This window comes from Eretmochelys imbricata, chromosome 3, assembly GCF_965152235.1.
Source record: "Eretmochelys imbricata isolate rEreImb1 chromosome 3, rEreImb1.hap1, whole genome shotgun sequence".
Lineage (NCBI taxonomy): Eukaryota > Metazoa > Chordata > Testudines > Cheloniidae > Eretmochelys > Eretmochelys imbricata.
The window spans coordinates 186,552,129-186,572,008 of NC_135574.1; the positions used below are offsets into that span (position 1 = coordinate 186,552,129).

Sequence of the window (19,880 nt, forward strand, 5' to 3'; positions counted from 1 at the left end):
TGTAATGACACATCCACTCCCAGTCTTTATTCAAGCCTAAGTTAATTGTGTCCAGTTTGCAAATTAATTCCAATTCAGCAGTCTCTCGTTGGAGTCTGTTTTTGAAGTTTTTTTGTTGAAGAATTGCCACTTTTAGGTCTGTAATCGAGTGACCAAAGAGATTGAAGTGTTCTCCAACTGGTTTTTGAATGTTACAATTCTTGACGTCTGATTTGTGTCCGTTTATTGTTTTACATAGAGACTGTCCAGTTTGGCCAATGTATATGGCAGAGGGGCATTGCTGGCACATGATGGCATATATCACATTAGTAGATGTGCAGGTGAATGAGCCTCTGATAGTGTGGCTGATGTGATTAGGCCCTATGATGGTGTCCCCTGAATAGATATGTGGACACAGTTGGCAAAGGGCTTTGTTGCAAGGATAGGTTCCTGGGTTAGTGGTTCTGTTGTGCGGTTGCTGGTGAGTATTCGCTTCAGGTTGGGGGGCTGTCTGTAAGCAAGGACTGGCCTGTCTCCCAAGATCTGTGAGAGTGATGGGTCGTCCTTCAGGATAAGTTGTAGATCCTTGATGATGTGTTGAAGAGGTTTTAGCTGGGGGCTGAAGGTGATGGCTAGTGGCATTGTTATTTTCTTTGTTGGGTCTGTCCTGTAGTAGGGTACTCTTCTGGCTCTGTCAATCTGTTTCTTCACTTCAGCAGGTGGGTACTGTAGTTGTAAGAATGTTTGATAGAGATCTTGTAGGTGTTTCTCTCTGTCTGAGGGGTTGGAGCAAATGCGGTTGTATCGTAGAGCTTGGCCGTAGACAATGGATCGTGTGGTGTTCCTCAGACATTCTTGTCAACTGCTGGAAATGGCCCACCTTGATTATCACTACAAAAGGTTCTCCCCCCCCCCCACTGCTCTTCTGCTGGTAATAGCTTACCTTACCTGATCACTCTCATTACAGTGTGTATGGTAACACCCATTGTTTCATGTTCTCTGTGTATATAAATCTCCCCACTGTATTTTCCACTGAATGCATCCGATGAAGTGAGCTGTAGCTCACAAAAGCTTATGCTCAAATAAATTGGTTAGTCTCTAAGGTGCCACAAGTCCTCCTAAATAATTTTGTGCCATCTTCAAATTTTGCTACCTCACCGCTCATCCCTTTTCCAGATACTAAATATATTAAAGTACAATGACCTGGTATTTAACCTTGTGATACCATACTATTAGCCTTTTCCTATTACAAATATTAACCATTTACTCCTATCTTTGTTTTCTCTCTCTTAATCAGTTTTTGATACATGACAGTACCTGGCCTCTCACATCTGATTTTACTAACATTTTTAAAAAATGAAGGACTCAGTCAAACAAGACAGAAGCAGGTGTTAAATGATCACAGGCAATAAAAGAAAAAACTAATAAAAAGAGAGGAGGTCTCTGAAGCAGGTAAAAGCAAATCCATGGAATGTTTTGAACTATAACATGCAATAACTGAACAGTCAGTGGTGTTTGAGAATGGCAGGAACATGTTCAGACTTCTTACTACACATGAGAAATGAGGCAGAAGTATTCTATTTATACTAAAACCTAGGGAGTTGAGACCCAGGCTATATGTGCACACAGCTCCCAGAAGTGAGCCTCCCAGCTGGGTCGACAGATGTGTGCTAACAGGCTTGCGCCAGCGCTCTAAAAATAGCTGCATAGACAACAGTTTGAAGTTGCAGCTGGAACTCAGGTTCTGAAATCCGCCCCACCCCTTGGCTTCAGAGCCTGAGCTACGACTTCAAAGCACTATCTATACAGCTATTTTCAGAATGTTAGTACAAGCCCCTCTACCTCAAGTCTGTCAGCCATGGCTGAGAGACTTGCTTCCATGGGCTATGTGGACATACCCTCAGTGTCCTAGGAGAAGATAGCAGCAACAGTCAAGATTAGAAAAGATAAAGTCACAAATGAGTGGAGGCACAGTACCCAGGAAAATGGGATATGTTACAGACATGGCTATTGAGACAGATTTACAGATATGGGAGGTGAAAGGAAAGCTCAGGGTCAAGGATAATGTCAAGGTTCAAAATAGTGGATTTGACAAGAGAGATAACAGATAGGTAGTTTTGTTTGAAATGGTTTCTCTTGCCCAAGAGAAATAATTCCTCTTGTCATGCACTGGAGCATGGCATAGAAAAAATTAAAAAGACAGTTATAGTTTAATATAAATCCCAATGGGAGCATCTCTACCTCGAGGTTTTATTTGTTTAATATTTTGTGGTTTTTATTGTTGACCTTCAGATCTGAGCAGAAGCAATGAAATTCATCATTCTGTAGTCAAGTGTTTGCTAAAATTTTCATCAAGCCCTCTGGCGTGGCTCATTCCTACCTGAGCTACATTTTCAATGAGCTAACTACAAATTTAAAAAAAAAATAAAATAAAAAACACTTACCAGAAAAAGGATTTTTGCCAATTATTAAGACATTTGGCAAAGACATCATGATCAACTGCTGCAAAGTCTCCTGTGGAAATTGATAAAATTAATTCATGTGTATTGAACCAAGTCAAACATCAAATGCTAATCACACTTAAATTGAAATTAGTGAAATAGGAGTAGCTTCTAAATAACATATATCTTAATTCAAACTCATTCACACATATTCTAGATTTAACTATTTGGGCTTTGTAAAAACCTTAAAGCTTTGCATCAGTTCTACAAAAGCTTTGCTCTCTTTCTGTTGGCTGCAGAACTCTTATAACTGGGCACTGAAGTGTAGTGAAGTCCCAGAATAGTGAAATCCCCTAGTGGCACAGAGCCAGCCTACAGATCCTGAATCAAAGGAAGAATGCAGCAACAACAAAAAAAAAAAAAAAAAAAAAGCCTTTTAAATTAGCTGATGTTTACAGTCCTATTAATAGACAATTGATAAATGTATTTACTTACTTTATACTTTATTTAAGAAAATGAAAATTACAAATATTAGTCATTCCACTTTCTACTAGCTGTTGTTTTGCTTATATGTTTTAACAGAGAGTTATGCAGGTATTAAGTAAATCTAAAACAAAATACACAGGTATTCTTAAAATGCTTAAAACTGTAAGTGAAGCAAACTACCATGAAAGATCCACTTTCCTTTATTTCCAAGTACATACTTTTGGAGAACTTGTGGCACCTTAGAGACTAACCAATTTATTTGAGCATGAGCTTTCGTGAGCTACAGCTCACTTCATCAGATATCTGATGAAGTGAGCTGTAGCTCACGAAAGCTCATGCTCAAATAAATTGGTTAGTCTCTAAGGTGCCACAAGTACTCCTTTTCTTTTTGCGAATACAGACTAACACGGCTGTTACTCTGATACTTTTGGAGGCTTACCTGGACTTGGATTTGTGACAATTAATGTTATTAACCGCCACGCATCTGTGTAGCTGCACTGGTATGATTCTGAGTGCAGAGAGGCAAAGTCACTATTTGCACGAGAAGATTTTAGCCTGGGGTAAGACGGTCTACACTAGGGAGCGCTTCAGCAGAACTACAGTGACAGTTGTTCACTGAATGCTGTAATCAAGGCAAATCCCCAGTCTAAACAGAACCTAATTCTTTTGAGGCAGAGTGGTTTACTTTCAGTGCCCAGATGTTTATACCACAGCAGACGCCACCCCACGTGAAGCTTTGAAGTAACATTTTTGTATTTCTCATTATGGCACAGATTCAGCAACATGTACAATACCAATACCCAACACAAAATATAATACAACATACACACAATATACAATACACTCTAGTGCAGTGGTTCTCAAACTGTTTTTTTCCACAGACCATTTGAAAATTGCTGAGGGTCTTGACGAAACACTTAATGATCTTTCCAAATGTTGTTTGTACTGTTAGCTAACTATTATAAAGCACTTTGGATAAAAGCACTATATAAAAATAACTTAATAATTAATGTTATTTTTTTCTACAAATAAAAGCACATACCTTATATTTTAATATCAGTAGTCTTACCATTCTAATGTGATGGATGTGCCCTTTCTCTCCCGCCGCAGCAGCCCCCGAGCTGGGGCTGGGAAGGAGAGGGGGTCTCTCCCTCTCTCCCACACCGCAGCAGCCCCTGAGCTGGGGTTGGGAAGGAGGGGGGTCTCCCCCCAGCCACAGAGCTAAGGCTGGGAAGGAAGGCCATCTCTCCCGGGCAGCTGCAGCCCTGGAGCTGTGGAAAGTCGCCTCTTTCTCTGGCTGCCACAGCCCTGCACATCCCATATTTTCCCCACCCTCTCTTCTGATCCCACTGCCCCCCTCCGACCTACCCCCTATTCCCCCCAAGGCTGCCACCTCACCTTACATGTGCATCTTCTCCAGGGTCCAGGCACCTAATTAGTGGAGCCACGCCTGCGCGGCTCCACTAACTAGGTGGGTGGCCCTTCATTATCTTGTGTGCAGCCGCCCAGTCGTGCACCTTAGAGGGAACTATCCACGGACCACCTGAATGGAGCTCGCGGACCACAGTTTGAGAACCTGTGCTCTGGTGATTAACTGCATGTAAGAGAGCAAATTTAAGAATCAAAATCAGAAATGCTAATTCACATGATGCAGCAAGTCTAAAAATGATGTTTCTGAGGATGGGACTTGTTTTACAGGTAAGTACTATAGGAGACTTTTACAACTGAAAGTAGGATTTCTTGCAAGTATTCTTAGCTATAGCTATACACTAATGTGTAACACAGCTTTCAACACATGGTATAAGGATGAGCAAATGTATAGCTCAACTGGTTAACATTAGAGTAAAACTAATTAGACCTGTGTTGCATATGCCTTAAGTGAGTTATACAGTAGACAGCAGAGAAAGCAAGGTGTAAACCTCTTCAGTTCCCTCAGTAAAGGACCAACCACTTAATGCAAAGTTCCCACTGATAGTAACAGCTGTTTAAGCTTTTAAAGACCCTGATCAACATGGCCCAGTAAATTTTACAGAAAATATTTAGGTGGTAGTTTTGACCTATTTAAATATCAAAAATTTCTGATTAATTATCATAGAATCATAGAATATCAGGGTTGGAAGGGACCTCGGGAGGTCATCTAGTCCAACCCCCTGCTTAAAGCAGGACCAATCCCCAATTGAATCATCCCAGAGAGGGCTTTGTCAAGCCTGACCTTAAAAACTTCTAAGGAAGAAGATTCCACCACCTCCCTACGTAATGCATTCCAGTGTTTCACCACCCTCCTAGTGAAAAAGTTTTTCCTAATATCTAACCTAAATCTCCCCCACTGCAACTTGAGACCATTACTCCTTGTTCTGTCATCCGCTACCACTGAGAACAGTCTAGAGCCATCCTCTTTGGAACCCCCTTTCAGGTACTTGAAAGCAGCTATCAAATCCCCCCTCATTCTTCTCTTCCGTAGACTAAACATCCCCAGTTCCCTCAGCCTCTCCTCATAACTCATGTGTTCCAGTCCCCTAATCATTTTTGTTGCCCTCCGCTGGACTCTTTCCAATTTTTCCACATCCTTCTTATAGTGTGGGGCCCAAAACTGGACACAGTACTCCAGGTGAGGCCTCACCAGTGTCGAATAGAGGGGAACGATCACGTCCCTCGATCTGCTCGCTATGCCCCTACTTATACAGCCCAAAATGCCATTGGCCTTCTTGGCAACAAGGGCACACTGTTGACCCATATCCAGCTTCTCGTCCACTGTCACCCCTAGGTCCTTTTCTGCAGAACTGCTGCCAAGCCATTCAGTCCCTAGTCAGTAGCGGTGCATGGGATTCTTCCGTCCTAAGTGCAGGACTCTGCATTTGTCCTTCTTGAACCTCATCAGATTTCTTTTGGCCCAATCTTCCAATTTGTCTAGGGCCCTCTGTATCCTATCCCTACCCTCCAGCGTATCTACCTCTCCTCCCAGTTTAGTGTCATCTGCAAACTTGCTGAAGGTGCAAACCACACCATCCTCCAGATCATTTATGAAGATATTGAACAAAACCGGCCCCAGGACCGACCCCTGGGGCACTCCACTTGACACCGGCTGCCAACTAGACATGGAGCCATTGATCACTATCCGCTGAGCCCAACAATCTAGCCAACTTTCTATCCACCTTATAGTCCATTCATCCAGCTCATACTTCTTTAACTTGCTGGCAAGAATACTGTGGGAGACTGTGTCAAAAACTTTGCTAAAGTCAAGGAACAACATGTCCACCGCTTTCCCCTCATGCACAGAACCAGTAATCTCATCATAGAAGGCGATTAGATTAGTCAGGCATGACCTTCCCTTGGTGAATCTATGCTGACTGTTCCTGATCACTTTCCTCTCCTCTAAGTGCTTCAGGATTGATTCTTTGAGGACCTGCTCCATGATTTTTCCTGGGACTGAGGTGAGGCTGACTGGCCTGTAGTTCCCAGGATCCTCCTTCTTCCCTTTTTTAAAGATTGGCACTACATTAGCCTTTTTCCAGTCATCCGGGACTTCCCCCGTTCGCCATGAGTTTTCAAAGATAATGGCCAATGGCTCTGCAATCACAGCCGCCAATTCCTTTAGCATTCTCGGATGCAACTCGTCCGGCCCCATGGACTTGTGCACATCCAGCTTTTCTAAATAGTCCCTAACCACCTCTTTCTCCACAGAGGACTGGCCATCTATTCCCCATGTTGTGATGCCCAGCGCAGCAGTCTGGGAGCTGACCTTGTTAGTGAAGACAGAGGCAAAAAAAGCATTGAGTACATTAGCTTTTTCCACATCCTCTGTCACTAGGTTGCCTCCCTCATTCAGTAAGGGGCCCACACTTTCCTTGGCTTTCTTCTTGTTGCCAACATACCTGAAGAAACCCTTCTTGTTACTCTTAACATCTCTCGCTAGCTGCAGCTCCAGGTGCGATTTGGCCCTCCTAATTTCATTCCTACATGCCCGAGCAATATTTTTATACTCTTCCCTGGTCATATATCCAACCTTCCACTTCTTGTAAGCTTCTTTTTTATGCTTAAGATCCGCTAGGATTTCACCGTTAAGCCATTTTCCCTGTATTTATAAAGTTTCACTCATTTAAAGTTATGTTTGTTTGCATATGTTTGGAATAGAAATCTGTTTATGAAAACTTAATTAATCTTTATTAGTTCACAACATATGGGGGCTGGGACTGACAGAATTCAAAGAATAGCAATAGGTTCATTTGAAGTGTCGTATTACCAAACACAGAGCACTCATTACAAGATTCATACTGGGGTGCTAAAAAAACAATGCCAAACAGAGCACGCTACAACACACATTACTGTAGCTCATTATTGAAACGGTCTTTCAAAGCCTCCCTGAGCTGTATAGCTCCCTGTTGAACTCTTCTTATAGTCCTGGTATCTGGCTGCTCAAAATCATCAGCCAGCTGTTTCACCTCTGTGCTCCACCCTTGCAGAAACTTCTCCCCCTTTGCTTCACTGATATTATGAAGCACACAGCAGGTAGCTATAACCGTGGAGATATTTTTTTCACTGAAGTCTAATCATGTGAGTAGACAGCTCCAGTGCCCTTTCAAATGGCCAAAAGCACATTCAGCAGTCATTCTGCACCTGCTGAGCCTGTAGTTGAGCTGGTAAAACAATCTAAAATTATTTAACAGATGTTACACAGTTGTTTTTTTCTCTTTTTCAGTGGCAAGGGTGCTAAGCAGAATTAGATGAATGAACTTTCTATGTTAATGACATCACACCCTAAAAACAGTCTCAAATGAATATGCAAATATTCTAATTATCAACAATTTCATGTTTGTAAGGCCAGTTATTCTTCCAACGGAATTAAAACAAATTCTCAATAGGTTCAATTAATGTAGACAGTTCTCTATGATGTAAAACAGTTTCAGATAGTGTTGATACCAGGCATACCTTTTTTCTTGAAATAACTATAATATTTCTAGATTATCTAGCTACATTGGACAGTGGTTTTCTATTTGCGCTCGCTCTCTCTCGTGTGTGTGTGTGTGTGTGTTTGTGTTTTAGTACTTCTTTGTCTGGGAATCCCTACTGCCCTCACTTCCCCTACGTGATGAGAGTCATCTGACTGATGTCCCCATACCATGCTCAGCTGCAGATAGGTGTGACAGCATGACCATGTCCTTGCCTGGGACCAGGTCCACAACTTTTGTCAGCATTGTCCATGCTGAATGCACTGGAAAAGAATGTGTGATACATAGAACCAAGGCCCTGAATGCTGGAGTGAAACACATAGTAACACTAAATAATTTAGGATAGGAAGCAAGAATTCCAAGCAGTTTCCATTGGAAATGGTAACTCATGTATACAGAGATACAGTTACAGATACAGAGATAATTTCCCAAAATGGAATTTGGCCAGAATATCATGATTAACCTTGTTCTTGTAAAAAGTGCCAGGGAATCTGCAACAACAAGTGCGAAAGACCTAAGTTTACTTTTCACACAAAAGATCTCAAAGTGACTATCCTTCAACAAAAAAACTTCGAAAACAGACTCCAACGAGAGACTGCTGAATTGGAATTAATTTGCAAATTGGATACAATTAACTTAGGCTTGAATAGAGACTGAGAGTGGTTGAGTCATTATATTAAGTAAAACTATTTCCCCTTGTTTATTCCTCCCCCGCACTGTTCCTCAGACGTTCTTGTTAACTCCTGGAAATGTGCTGGAAATGGCCCACCTTGATTATCACTTCAAAAGGTTCTCTCTCCCCCCACCCCACTCTCCTGCTGGTAATAGCTCATCTTAAGTGATCACTCTCCTTACAACGTGTATTTTTTCATGGTCTGTGTGTATATAAAATCTCCTCACTGTACTTTCCACTGCATGCATCCGATGAAGTGAGCTGTAGCTCACAAAAGCTTATGCTCAAATAAACTGGTTAGTCTCTAAGGTGCCACAAGTACTCCTTTTCTTTTTGCGAATACAGACTAACACGGCTGCTACTCTGAAACTACACAAAAGATAGTACTCAAGTTACTTCCACAGCACTGTGCTAACTCAAAGTGAAAAGTGCCATATACAGAATTACCAGTACCACTTCATGCCAATTAAAAAACTGACTATTATCTTGTAAGAATTGGAACTAGTTATTTAATAGGGAAACCGGAAATACAAAATGAACTTGAATTGTGCAGTCTTAGTGAAATTGTGGCCACCAAACCAGATGGAAAGTTTTGCTGTTGTTATACTGAGAGGTACCCGTGACTGCTTGAATCACAAACCTTTTTGAGAATGCATGTGAACACACCCTCTAATTAATATAACTGTCAGGATGAGTTAACCAGAAGTTCCCCAACCCACCCCCACTTAAGACTGAGTGGACAGAGGGGTTTTGTTGAGCATTTGTGTGTGGAGGTGGGAAGGCAAAATACACAGAAACAAAGATAGATTTTTAGTGATCATAAGTGGTAGGCATAAAAGATCAGAAATAGTTACCATAGAAAATTAAAGGTAAGCACAAAATCTAAATCTTAAACCTTATTACACTAGGCAGTATTTAGATCAAGCAATTTTCCCACCCCATGGGATGTTACAGTTCATAATACACAGACCTCTCTCTCAAGCCTGGAACAAGTCTCCTAAGATGAAGTCTTCTGTCTTTCCAGCATTCTTGTTGCTTCCAGCACAGGTGGGGGAGGAGAAAGTTCCAAAGCATGGTGCCACTGTCCCCTCTTTTATACCCTTAGTCCATGTGCCTTGTCTACACTACAGAGTTTTGTTGACAAAAGGCAACTTTTGTCAACGAAACAGTGGATGCATACAAACTATGATGGGACTTTTGGTGCAAAACTGCCTTGTTGTGGTGACAAAATAAACCCCTGACAAGAGACAAAAAGCTTTTTGCGCAAAAGTTATGTCGACAAAGCGCCAATGTAGACACTACGCTTGATTTTACTGCTTTAATTGGCTTCCAGGAGGTGTCCCACAATGCCCATCCTGACCGCTATAGTCAGGAGTTTGAACTCCACTGCCCTGCAGACAGGTAAACAACCATCCGTCCCTCCCCCTTTCAAGCCCCAGGAATTTTTGAAATTCCATTCCTGTTTGCTTGGCATGGAGAGGTTTCATCGCATCTCCCCAGGTGACCATGGCGGCTCCATGCAGCAAACGCTCTCCCGCTTGGACCACTGTGGATCTGCTAAGTATTTGGGGAGAGGAGGCTATGCAGTCCCAGCTGCGCTTCAGCCATACGAATTTTGATACCTACAGGCAAATTTCTCAAGACTTGTCCAAAAAGGGGTATGACTGGGACACAATGCAGTGCAGAGCAAAGATAAAGGAGCTGAGGCAGGCATACCGTAAGGCAAGGGAGCCAAACTGTCGCGCCGGTGCTTCACCCAAGACCTACCGGTTCTATAAGGAACTGGACACGATCCTTGGAGGTGACCGCACCTCCACCACCAAGAGCCCCGTAGATACTTCGGCAGGCCTGGAGGTGGCAGAAAGAGGACCTAACCCGGAGGACAAAGTCATTGATGAACAGGTGCAGTTAGACAATAATGTGGAGCCCCCGGCTGGGTCACTTGATGGGGCAGACAGCAAGGAACTCTTCATCACTCTGGAGGTGTCTAGCCAGTCTCAAAAATTGCTCTTCTGTGAGCAAGAAGCAGGAGAGGAGACGCCTAGTAAGTGGCTGTGATTTGTGTAGTGCGGAGGTAGGTTCAGGGTATAGAAAGGTACAAGACTGGCTCTGTTTCTGTGTGCCAGACATTTCCCTGTGCAGCTAATCAGTACAGCAGAGGGGATTAATGCATGCCGAGATCTCACAGGAATCCTCCAAAGAGATCTCTGGGAAACTTTCCTGGAGGTGCTTGTCAATCCTCTGCTGAAGGTTCCTCGGAAGAGCTGCTTTGTTCCTTCCCGCATTGTAAGAAACTTTCATATGATATCTTACATGGAAAGCTTTGTATGAAATATCACAACTGTATATGAACCTTGCAAAAGGAATTAAAACCAATAGTAAAAGGTTCTATAGCCATATAAATAAGAAGAAAACAAAGAAGAAGTGGGACCGCTAAACACTGAGGATGGAGTGGAGGTCAAGGATAATCTAGGCATGACCCAATATCTAAACAAATACTTTGCCTCAGTCTTTAATAAGACTAAAGAGGATCTTAGGGATAATGGTAGCATGACGAATGGGAATGAAGATATGGAGGTAGATATTACCATATCTGAGGTAGAAGCGAAACTCGAACAGCTTAATGGGACTAAATCAGGGGGCCCAGATAATCTTCATCCAAGAATATTAAAGGAATTGGCACATGAAATTGCAAGCCCATTAGCAAGAATTTGTAATGAATCTGTAAACTCAGGAGTTGTACCATATGATTGGAGAATTGTTAACATCGTTCCTATTTTTAAGAAAGGGAAAAAAAGTGATCCCGGTAATTATAGGCCTGTTAGTTTGACATCTGTAGTATGCAAGGTCTTGGAAAAAATTTTGAAGGAGAAGGTAATTAAGGACATTGAAGTCAATGGTAAATGGGATAAAATAGAACACGGTTTTACAAAAGGTAGATTGTGCCAAACCAACCTGATCTCCTTCTTTGAGAAAGTAACAGATTTTTTAGACAAAGGAAACGCAGTGGATCTAATTTACCTAGATTTCAGTAAGGCGTTTGATACTGTGTCACATGGGGAATTATTAGTTAAATTGGAGAAGATGGGGATCAATAGGAAAATTGAAAGGTAGATAAGGAATTGGTTAAAGGGGAGACTACAACGGGTCCTACTGAAAGGTGAACTGTCAGGCTGGAGGGAGGTTACCAGTGGAGTTCCTCAAGGATCGGTTTTTGGACCAATCTAATTTAATCTTTTTATTACTGACCTCGGCACAAAAAGTGGAAGTGTGCTAATAAAGTTTGCGGACGATACAAAGCTGGGAGGTAATGCCAATTTAGAGAAGGACCGGGATATCCTACAGGAGGATCTGGATGACCTTGTAAACTGGAGTAATAGTAATAGGATGAAATTTAATAGTGAGAAGTGTAAGGTCATGCATTTAGGGATTAATAACAAGAATTTTAGTTATAAGCTGGGGATGCATCAATTAGACGCATCAATTGGAGGAGAAGGACCTTGGAGTATTGATTGATCATAGGATGACTATGAGCCGCCAATTGTGATATGGCCGTGAAAAAAGCTAATGCGGTCTTGGGATGCATCAGGAGAGGTATTTCCGGTAGAGATAAGGAGGTTTTAGTACCATTATACAAGGCACTGGTGAGACCTCACCTGGAATACTGTGTGCAGTTCTGGTCTCCCATGTTTAAGAAGGATGAATTCAAACTGGAACAGGTACAGAGGAGGGCTACTAGGATGATCCGAGGAATGGAAAACTTGTCTTATGAAAGGAGACTCAAGGAGCTTGGCTTGTTTAGCCTAACTAAGATAAGGTTGAGGGGAGATATGATTGCTCTCTATAAATATATCAGAGGGATAAATACTGGAGAGGGAGAGGAATTATTTAAGCTCAGTACCAATGTGGACACAAGAATGAATGGATATAAACTGGCCACCAGGAAGTTTAGACTTGAAATTAGACGAAGGTTTCTAACCATCAGAGGAGGGAAGTTTTGGAATAGCCTTCCAAGGGAAGCCATGGGGGCAAAAGATCTATCTGGCTTTAAGATTAAACTCGATAAGTTTATGGAGGAGATGGTATGATGGGATAACATGGGGGTTTTGGTAATTAAATATTCATGGTAAATAGGCCCAATGCCCTGTGATGGGATATTAGATGGGGCGGGATCTGAGTTACCCAGGAAAGAATTTTCTGTAGTATCTGGCTGGTGAATCTTGCCCATATGCTCAGGGTTTAGCTGATCGCCGTAACTGGGGTCGGGAAGGAATTTTCCTCCAGGGCAGATTGGAAGAGGCCCTGGAGGTTTTTCGCCTTCCTCTGTAGCATGGGGCACAGGTCACTTGCTGGAGGATTCTCTGCTTCTTGAAGTCTTTAAACCACAATTTGAGGACTTCAATAGCTCAGACATAGGTGAGAGGTTTTTCACAGGAGTGGTGGGTAAAATTCTGTGGCCTGAGTTGTGCAGGAGGTCAGACTAGATGATCATAATGGTCCCTTCTGACCTAAATATCTATGAAAAAGTAGACCAGGGAGTTGCAGCTGTCACACAGCTGTTACAGGAGGCACTCTAGACAGCTGCAATCCACAGGGCCCTGGGCTGGAACCCAGAGTAGAGGGCGAGCCTGGGTTCCCCCAAACCTCCCAACTCCTGATTAGACACAGGAGGAGTTGACCTGGACTGTGGGTTCCACCAGAGGGGAAGGTCTCTGGACTGTTCCCCAACCCACATGGTGGATCAGGAGAGACTGGGGGGGTGGTTGTACTATGAATGATAAATATGGGAATTACAGGGTGCTATTTTGAGATAAGTGTGTGTTACACCTGTTTTTTTCTTCAAGTGCTTGCAGTCCATTACACTACTAGGTGACTTCCAAGTTATTATCAAAGGTGGTGGGGGTCAGAGGCTGAGCGGAAGAGGGACTGCAAGACAGGTTTCCTCTACCTTTGCATCGTCTCTTCATCTCTTGACACAGTGGTGAGAGCATAGTAAATGTGGACAGAAGACTATGTAGCTACTCTACAAACGTACAATAGCGATGTGTGCTACAGATGTTACCGAGGCTGCATGAGCTCTGGTAGAGTGTGCTGTCAACTTTTCAGGTAGAGTCCTGCCCATTGCAGCGTAAGACAAAGATACAACTGGTAATCCATTTTGCAAGTGAGTCAAAATCAGGTGACCCTTCCTGTGTTCCTTGTAAGAAACTAATAACTGGGTAGAGATCCTGAAAGATTTTGTTCTGTCCAGGTCAAACGCCAAAACTCAGTGCACATCTAGGATGTGCAGCTTTTGTTCACCCTTGTGAGCACGGAATTTTTGGGAAAAAACAAGAAAGAATATAGGTTGATTAAGATGGAAATGGGAAACCACCTTACACAGAAACTTCACATGAAGTCTGTGCTGGACTTTGTCCTTATAAAAAACAATACTGCAGATCCGTGACAAGTGTCTGCAATTCTCCCACCCTGCTGGTTGAGGTGATGGCTGAATGATGCAGAAATGAACAAGATGCTAAGGACTTGAATGGGGGACTCATAAGAGCAGACAATACTAAATTTAAGTCCCAAGTCAGCACCGGGTCACAAACAAGAGGGAATAATCTATATAATCTTAAATAATCTGGTTATTATAGGATTAATGAACACAGTTGAGGCCAAATGTGTGCAAAGTTGACAGTTTCCAGAAAGCTGCCCAGAAAGACAAACATTCCATTTATTCAGGTAAGTAGCCCTTGTAGAAGGCTTCCTGCTATTAAAGTAGAACATCCTGAACTACCACTGAGCAATGTACCTCTTCTACACCTAACCACTGATGAACCACATTGTGAGGTGGAGCATTTGAAGATTTGGATGCAGCACATGCATAGTGGTTCTTGATTACTCACAGAAGCAGAGGCTACCCGGTGGAAACCGTTCAGAGCTTGGAATACCACAGTTATCTCAGCCAGCAAACCACTAGGAAAGGTAAGATAAGTACCCACATCTTAGCTCTCAAACAAACTATGAACCCAGAGGCTCCAACTACTCAACACAGAGGGTAAGAAGGAATTGAGCACAAGGAGATGGGAAGAGTGGAGCCTTTCCTACAGATACCGGTAAAGAAAACTCTCCAGTGTTCATGCATGAGATGTGCACAAACCTCCAATGTAATGGACAAGTGCGAGGACTCAAAGAACTTTATCTTCACTATAATGATCATTTTTACAGTTGCCAAACATGTCAGTGTCTCCAGGCAGGCACACACTTACAATAATCATACATGACACAGCCTAACATTCAATTGATTTCAACATTCGATTGACAGATTATTTAACATGGTGGCCCAAGACTATACAAATGATCCAGGAACAAAATGTTATGATTAAAATCAATGAACAGTAAAATAGTGCCCCACTAAGTCCCCAAACCTGTACTGTGCATTGTATAGATTGCAGGCAGACCCCCATATCATACAGAACCACAATGACTTCAGTAGGGCTATGTGGGGGCGCACAGTCTGCCCACACAATACTATGCCTTCTATCACATTAAAATAAAATAAAATAGCTAAGCGATAGCTGTGGAATTAGCTCATCACTGGGTTTCTCAAGAACTTCCTGTTAGGGAAACTCAACCAAATGATAAACAAAAATCAAACAAAAAATTTAAGTAGTTCTTTCAGGGTTCCCTCCCCACTCTGAACTCTAGGGTACAGACGTGGGGACCCACATGACAGACCGCCTAAGCTTATTTCTACCATCTTAGGTTAAAAACTCCCCAAGGCACAAATTCTCCCTTCTACCTTGGATTACGTAACGCTGCCACCACCAAGTGATTTAGACAAACTCAGGGAAAGGACCACTTGGAGTTCCTACTCCCCACTAATATCCCCCCAAATTCCCACACCCCCTTTCCTGGGGAGGCTTGAGAATAAACAAGATGAGCACAGACCAACCTTGGGTTTTTTAAGGACACTAAAAAAAAAAAACCCAATCAGATTCTAAAAGAAACAGAACTTTATTAGAAAGAAAAAAGGTAAAAGAAGCACCTCTATAAAATTAGAATGGAAGATAATCTTACAGGGCAATCAGACTCAAAAACACAGAGGATTTCCATCTGGGCCAAACTTTAAAGTTACAAAAAGAAAACCAGGAATATACCTTCCTCTCAGCACAGAGAAAATCACAAGCCAAAACAAAAATAAGCTAACACATTCTCTTGCTAGTACTTACTAATTCTAATGAAGTTGGTTGCTTGTTTCCTTGATCTGTGTCCAGCAAGCACACAGAACAGACAGACCAAAACCTTTTTCCCCAGATTTGAAAGAATCTTGTCCCCTTATTGGTCCTTTTGATCAGGTACCAGCCAGGTTACCTGAGCTTCTTAACCCTTTACAAGTAAAAAGATTTTGTGCCTCTGGCCAGGTGGGATTTTATAGTACTGTATACAGGAAGGTTGTTACCCTTCCCTTTATATTTATGACAAGTTCCTACAACAGTAATAAAAATTTAATGAAAGTCATCGTAAACCGGGGGGCAATTTGCAGACTTTGATTTCATATGTGATATACTTATCCCTTATTTGCACAAAATGTATGTGGATTCAGAGGCTGCTGATTGACATTAAATGATTTAATATGAGAGCAACTCAGAACAGTGAATAATCAGCTATATGGACAGATCAATAATTCAAATTTTAGTTGTTTTCAGATCCCCTTCCTACTTTGGAATATAATCACCAGAACCAGGCATACACTGAACAGTGGTAAATGTTGACTAAAAGACAAATTGAAAAAAATAAACTCATACAGTTGTGGTTTTAATTGCTCCCCTTGCTTTTGTCAGACTCATCTCTAAAAATTTATTAAGAACTTGTTCAAAAATCTACATAAAAGGCAGCAAGCGAAAAAATTACTTACCTGATAATAAGATTTTATTTGTCTCACCAAAATAGACAAATTTTGAATCCTAAGTGATGCATCATTGTTGACTTTCTTATTTACTCTCTGGCTGGTGGATTTAGGGTTGCTGCAAGAAAAAAGAAAAAGAAAACTAATTACCAACAAGTATTACACTGACAGATTCATATTTTTGAGATCTTTCTCTAAACAAGTAAAAATAGAAAATGACTGACAAATCCAATCATCTGAAACATCCAGTACAATTACTAATTACTGTGAATACTGGGGCAGACGCCCCAAGGCCCAGTCCAGTTAATACAGATAGCTGGATAATGGAGGCTCGGATAAACGGGGTTCTACTGTATATCAATTTACAGTACTCTGCTGCTAAAGATTATAAGAGCAGATCCTCAGCTATTATAAATTGTCATAGCTCCACTGAAGTCAATTTACAAGAACAAAGCATCTTGTGTTATCTAAGCTGATAAAATATTCCAACTGGAAAATATTAATAGTGTATTCCTAAGCACATCAATGCTTTTAGACTTTTTTTTCTCCTTTTCCTCCTATGATTGTGGAGGTGTTAACAGGTCACTTCACTTTGAATGGTCCCATGAAATGTGTTAACTACTTATGCTAAACAATCTGTTCCACTTTGCATTTACTTTTGACACTGAGTACATTTCCCAAACGTAAAGAGCTCTGTGTAAGCTTAAAAGCTTGTCTCTCTCACCAACAGAAGTTGGTCCAATAAAAGATACTACCTCACCCACCTTGTCTCTGTAATATCACGAGACCAATAGGGCTACGGTAAAATTGCATACATCTTGACAGGAGCAGTCACAAGGGCAAATGGGGGGACAAAGAACACTGGCATGTGACGGAGATAAATGAGAGGGTGCAGAATTCTTGGCATGGGGGAGGAAGGAGGGGAAAATGGGGTGGCACAGACCCTGACACTGGGGGGAAGGGAGGAATGGGGGCGGCACTGATCCCCTGGCATGCTGGATGGGTGGAAATGGGAAGCACACAGTGCCCCTGATATGAAGGTAATGTGGGACACACAGAGCAGGAAGGGAAGAACAGAAGATAATAGTATAAAGCCATCACAGAGAAACACAGAGCCCCTGATATGTGGTGAAAGGAGGACTGGGAAGGGGTGTTTGTGTGTATGGGCAGGTAGGGAGGGGAGTTTATGCCGGGAGTCCCTGAAATAGAGGGACCATGTGGGGAGGAATTGAGGGATGCAAGGAGCCCTTGGTGTGTGCCATGAGGTTGGTCTACAGAGGCAACAAGGTGTGTGATCCTCTAGTTAGAATTTATAAGAAGCTAAAATATTATATATTTTAATGTCACTGCTGGTAGAATATCTTTGAATTTTACAAGACTGCTATGCCAAAAAACAAAATATTGAAAATTAAGGACCTAATTTTGTAAACACTTAAGTGGGAATACAACTTTGCTCGCATGAGTTCACCATTGATTTCATTGAGTTTACCAAGATTATTCATATGGTTAAAGCTAAGCATGTGCTAAAATTGAATTTTTAATAAAAACTTTTCCTCTCAGTAGGATAAAACTTTTGTCACTTGAAAACCCAACTGCTTCAGGGTCAACAACTACAAGTTTAGACTTTCAATACATTAACAAAGTTGCTATGAACTATATTTATGGTTTGTCTTCACAGTTAACTCAAGTGTTGCCCCCTAATTTCATTCCTATCCACACACGAAAATCCTTAACTCAAATACAGTGGCGCTCAGGGCCGTCCTTAGGATTTATGCAGCCCTACGCAGTATTATTAAACTACTACCACTATGCCTGCCAGCAGCCCGCACTCGCAGCCCAAGGGTGGGGAGGGACAAGGCAGCAAAGGATACCGAGATGCCTGGCCCGCCTCACCGCAGCAGAGAATCATAGTTCCCCCCAGAGACCCCCGTACTCTCTCCCTCACACAGAATGTGCGGTGCTGGCGCATTTGGCTCTGTGAATATGGCCCCCACCAAAGGAGACTGCAGTGCGCGCTAGGCATGCGGGAGCCAACCCACTCTTACCAGCTGTCATGGGCAGTGGGTGAAGCTGCCGCTTGGGGAGGCTAGCTCCCCAGCCCACCTCTTCTGCCTGTGGCCCCACCCATACTCCACTCCTGCTTTGCCCTAGGCCCCTCCCCAATCTGCCCAGGCCCCGCCCCCTCCCCATTGTTTCCCTCCTCTCTTCCCTCCCCCACCCTGCTCACCCCCTTCCAGCCAAAACCCTGAACCCAAATGAAGCAAATGGCATATGAAAAAAACACTCTTCTGCAATTTCTTTCTAAATAAAATGAAGCATGTTTTCCACTGCATACCAGATGGTGAAGACTGGACATGCAGAAGGTACCTAATTAAAAGCACTGAATTTGGGAATAAAAAATGTCAGTCACAGGGTTTTTTTATATATACCCTGAAGTTTTATTTGCAAAAACTTTGTAGTAAGGGCGAGTCAGCTATCTTGCTGAATACAATATTAAATATTATGGAATACATGAGGCAGTTCTTCTCTGTTTTACATTTTCTTAATCAGTATTTCTAAGATGATTTTATATTTTAAATGAACCCTTAAACCTTCATAAAGTAATCATTCCAGATTACTACATATTTAACTCACTGAAACAAAGCCATTATTTTAAATTAATCAGTCACAGAGGTTTAGTGTGTTCATAACAACGTTCATTGCTTTCAGAAAAAAGGAACACTAATTTACTTTGTGTGATCTCCATAACAAGACATATTTATGAAATTTCACCAACTTTAAAAAATATGTTTCCAAATATTCTAGGCATAACAAAGGATTTTATATCTTACTAGGTACTCATTTTGCGGGAGGGTTCTCTTAAAACGAGTTCATAAGATAGTCAGAAGTAAAGAAAGGGAAACTCTCTGTCCGGCTATGTGGAAGGAAAGGGGTGTTGTCCCTTTAAGGGCTCTCTTCAATGAGGGGGCGGGGGGTGAAGGGAGAAAGGGATGGACAGGAAGACTTTGGAAGCAAGTTTTTTTTTTACTATAGTAATTAAAATTAAAATGTGTATTTTAGATAACGGTGGTCTTTTGAAGGATTTAGTTAAACTATATGCCTGAAGCTCCAAGCATTTAAGGCTAAAGATGAGTGTGCATCTAAAAATCTATGCAAAGATTTTTTTATAGAGATGTGATTTTATAATTTTCACCAACTCACTAATGAAATATTTTTAAAACAAATTTTAAACTAAGGTCCTGTAGACTAACATGTTCCGAGTAAATATTACAATAATGCACAACTGTTTTTGTCAGAAATTCAGAAACCTTATATACCTGGAGGTTGGGAAATGCCTGTTAAATGGCTTCATTACCACTTGAGTGGCGATTTAACAGTTTCAGTGTTGTGCTAGGTTTCAGAGTAACAGCTGTGTTAGTCTGTATTCGCAAAAAGAAAAGGAGTACTTGTGGCACCTTAGAGAC

General features: G+C 41.9%; 1 protein-coding gene across 7 annotated transcripts in view; it reads right to left on the reverse strand.

The window, feature by feature from the left end:
* Positions 1–19,880, reverse strand: part of CCDC88A (coiled-coil and HOOK domain protein 88A) — a 365,179-nt gene that overhangs the window by 246,609 nt on the left and 98,690 nt on the right. For 6 of the 7 annotated variants that reach the window (XM_077813951.1, XM_077813949.1, XM_077813948.1 and 3 more), the window contains exons 3-4: positions 16,426–16,534; positions 2,424–2,493 (exon numbers count right to left, since the gene is read on the reverse strand). In XM_077813951.1, the coding sequence (XP_077670077.1) occupies positions 2,424–2,493; positions 16,426–16,534 (179 nt within the window). Of the gene's footprint in view, positions 1–2,423; positions 2,494–16,425; positions 16,535–19,880 lie in introns of those variants that run through there. The other variant, XM_077813950.1, reaches the window with a different exon arrangement.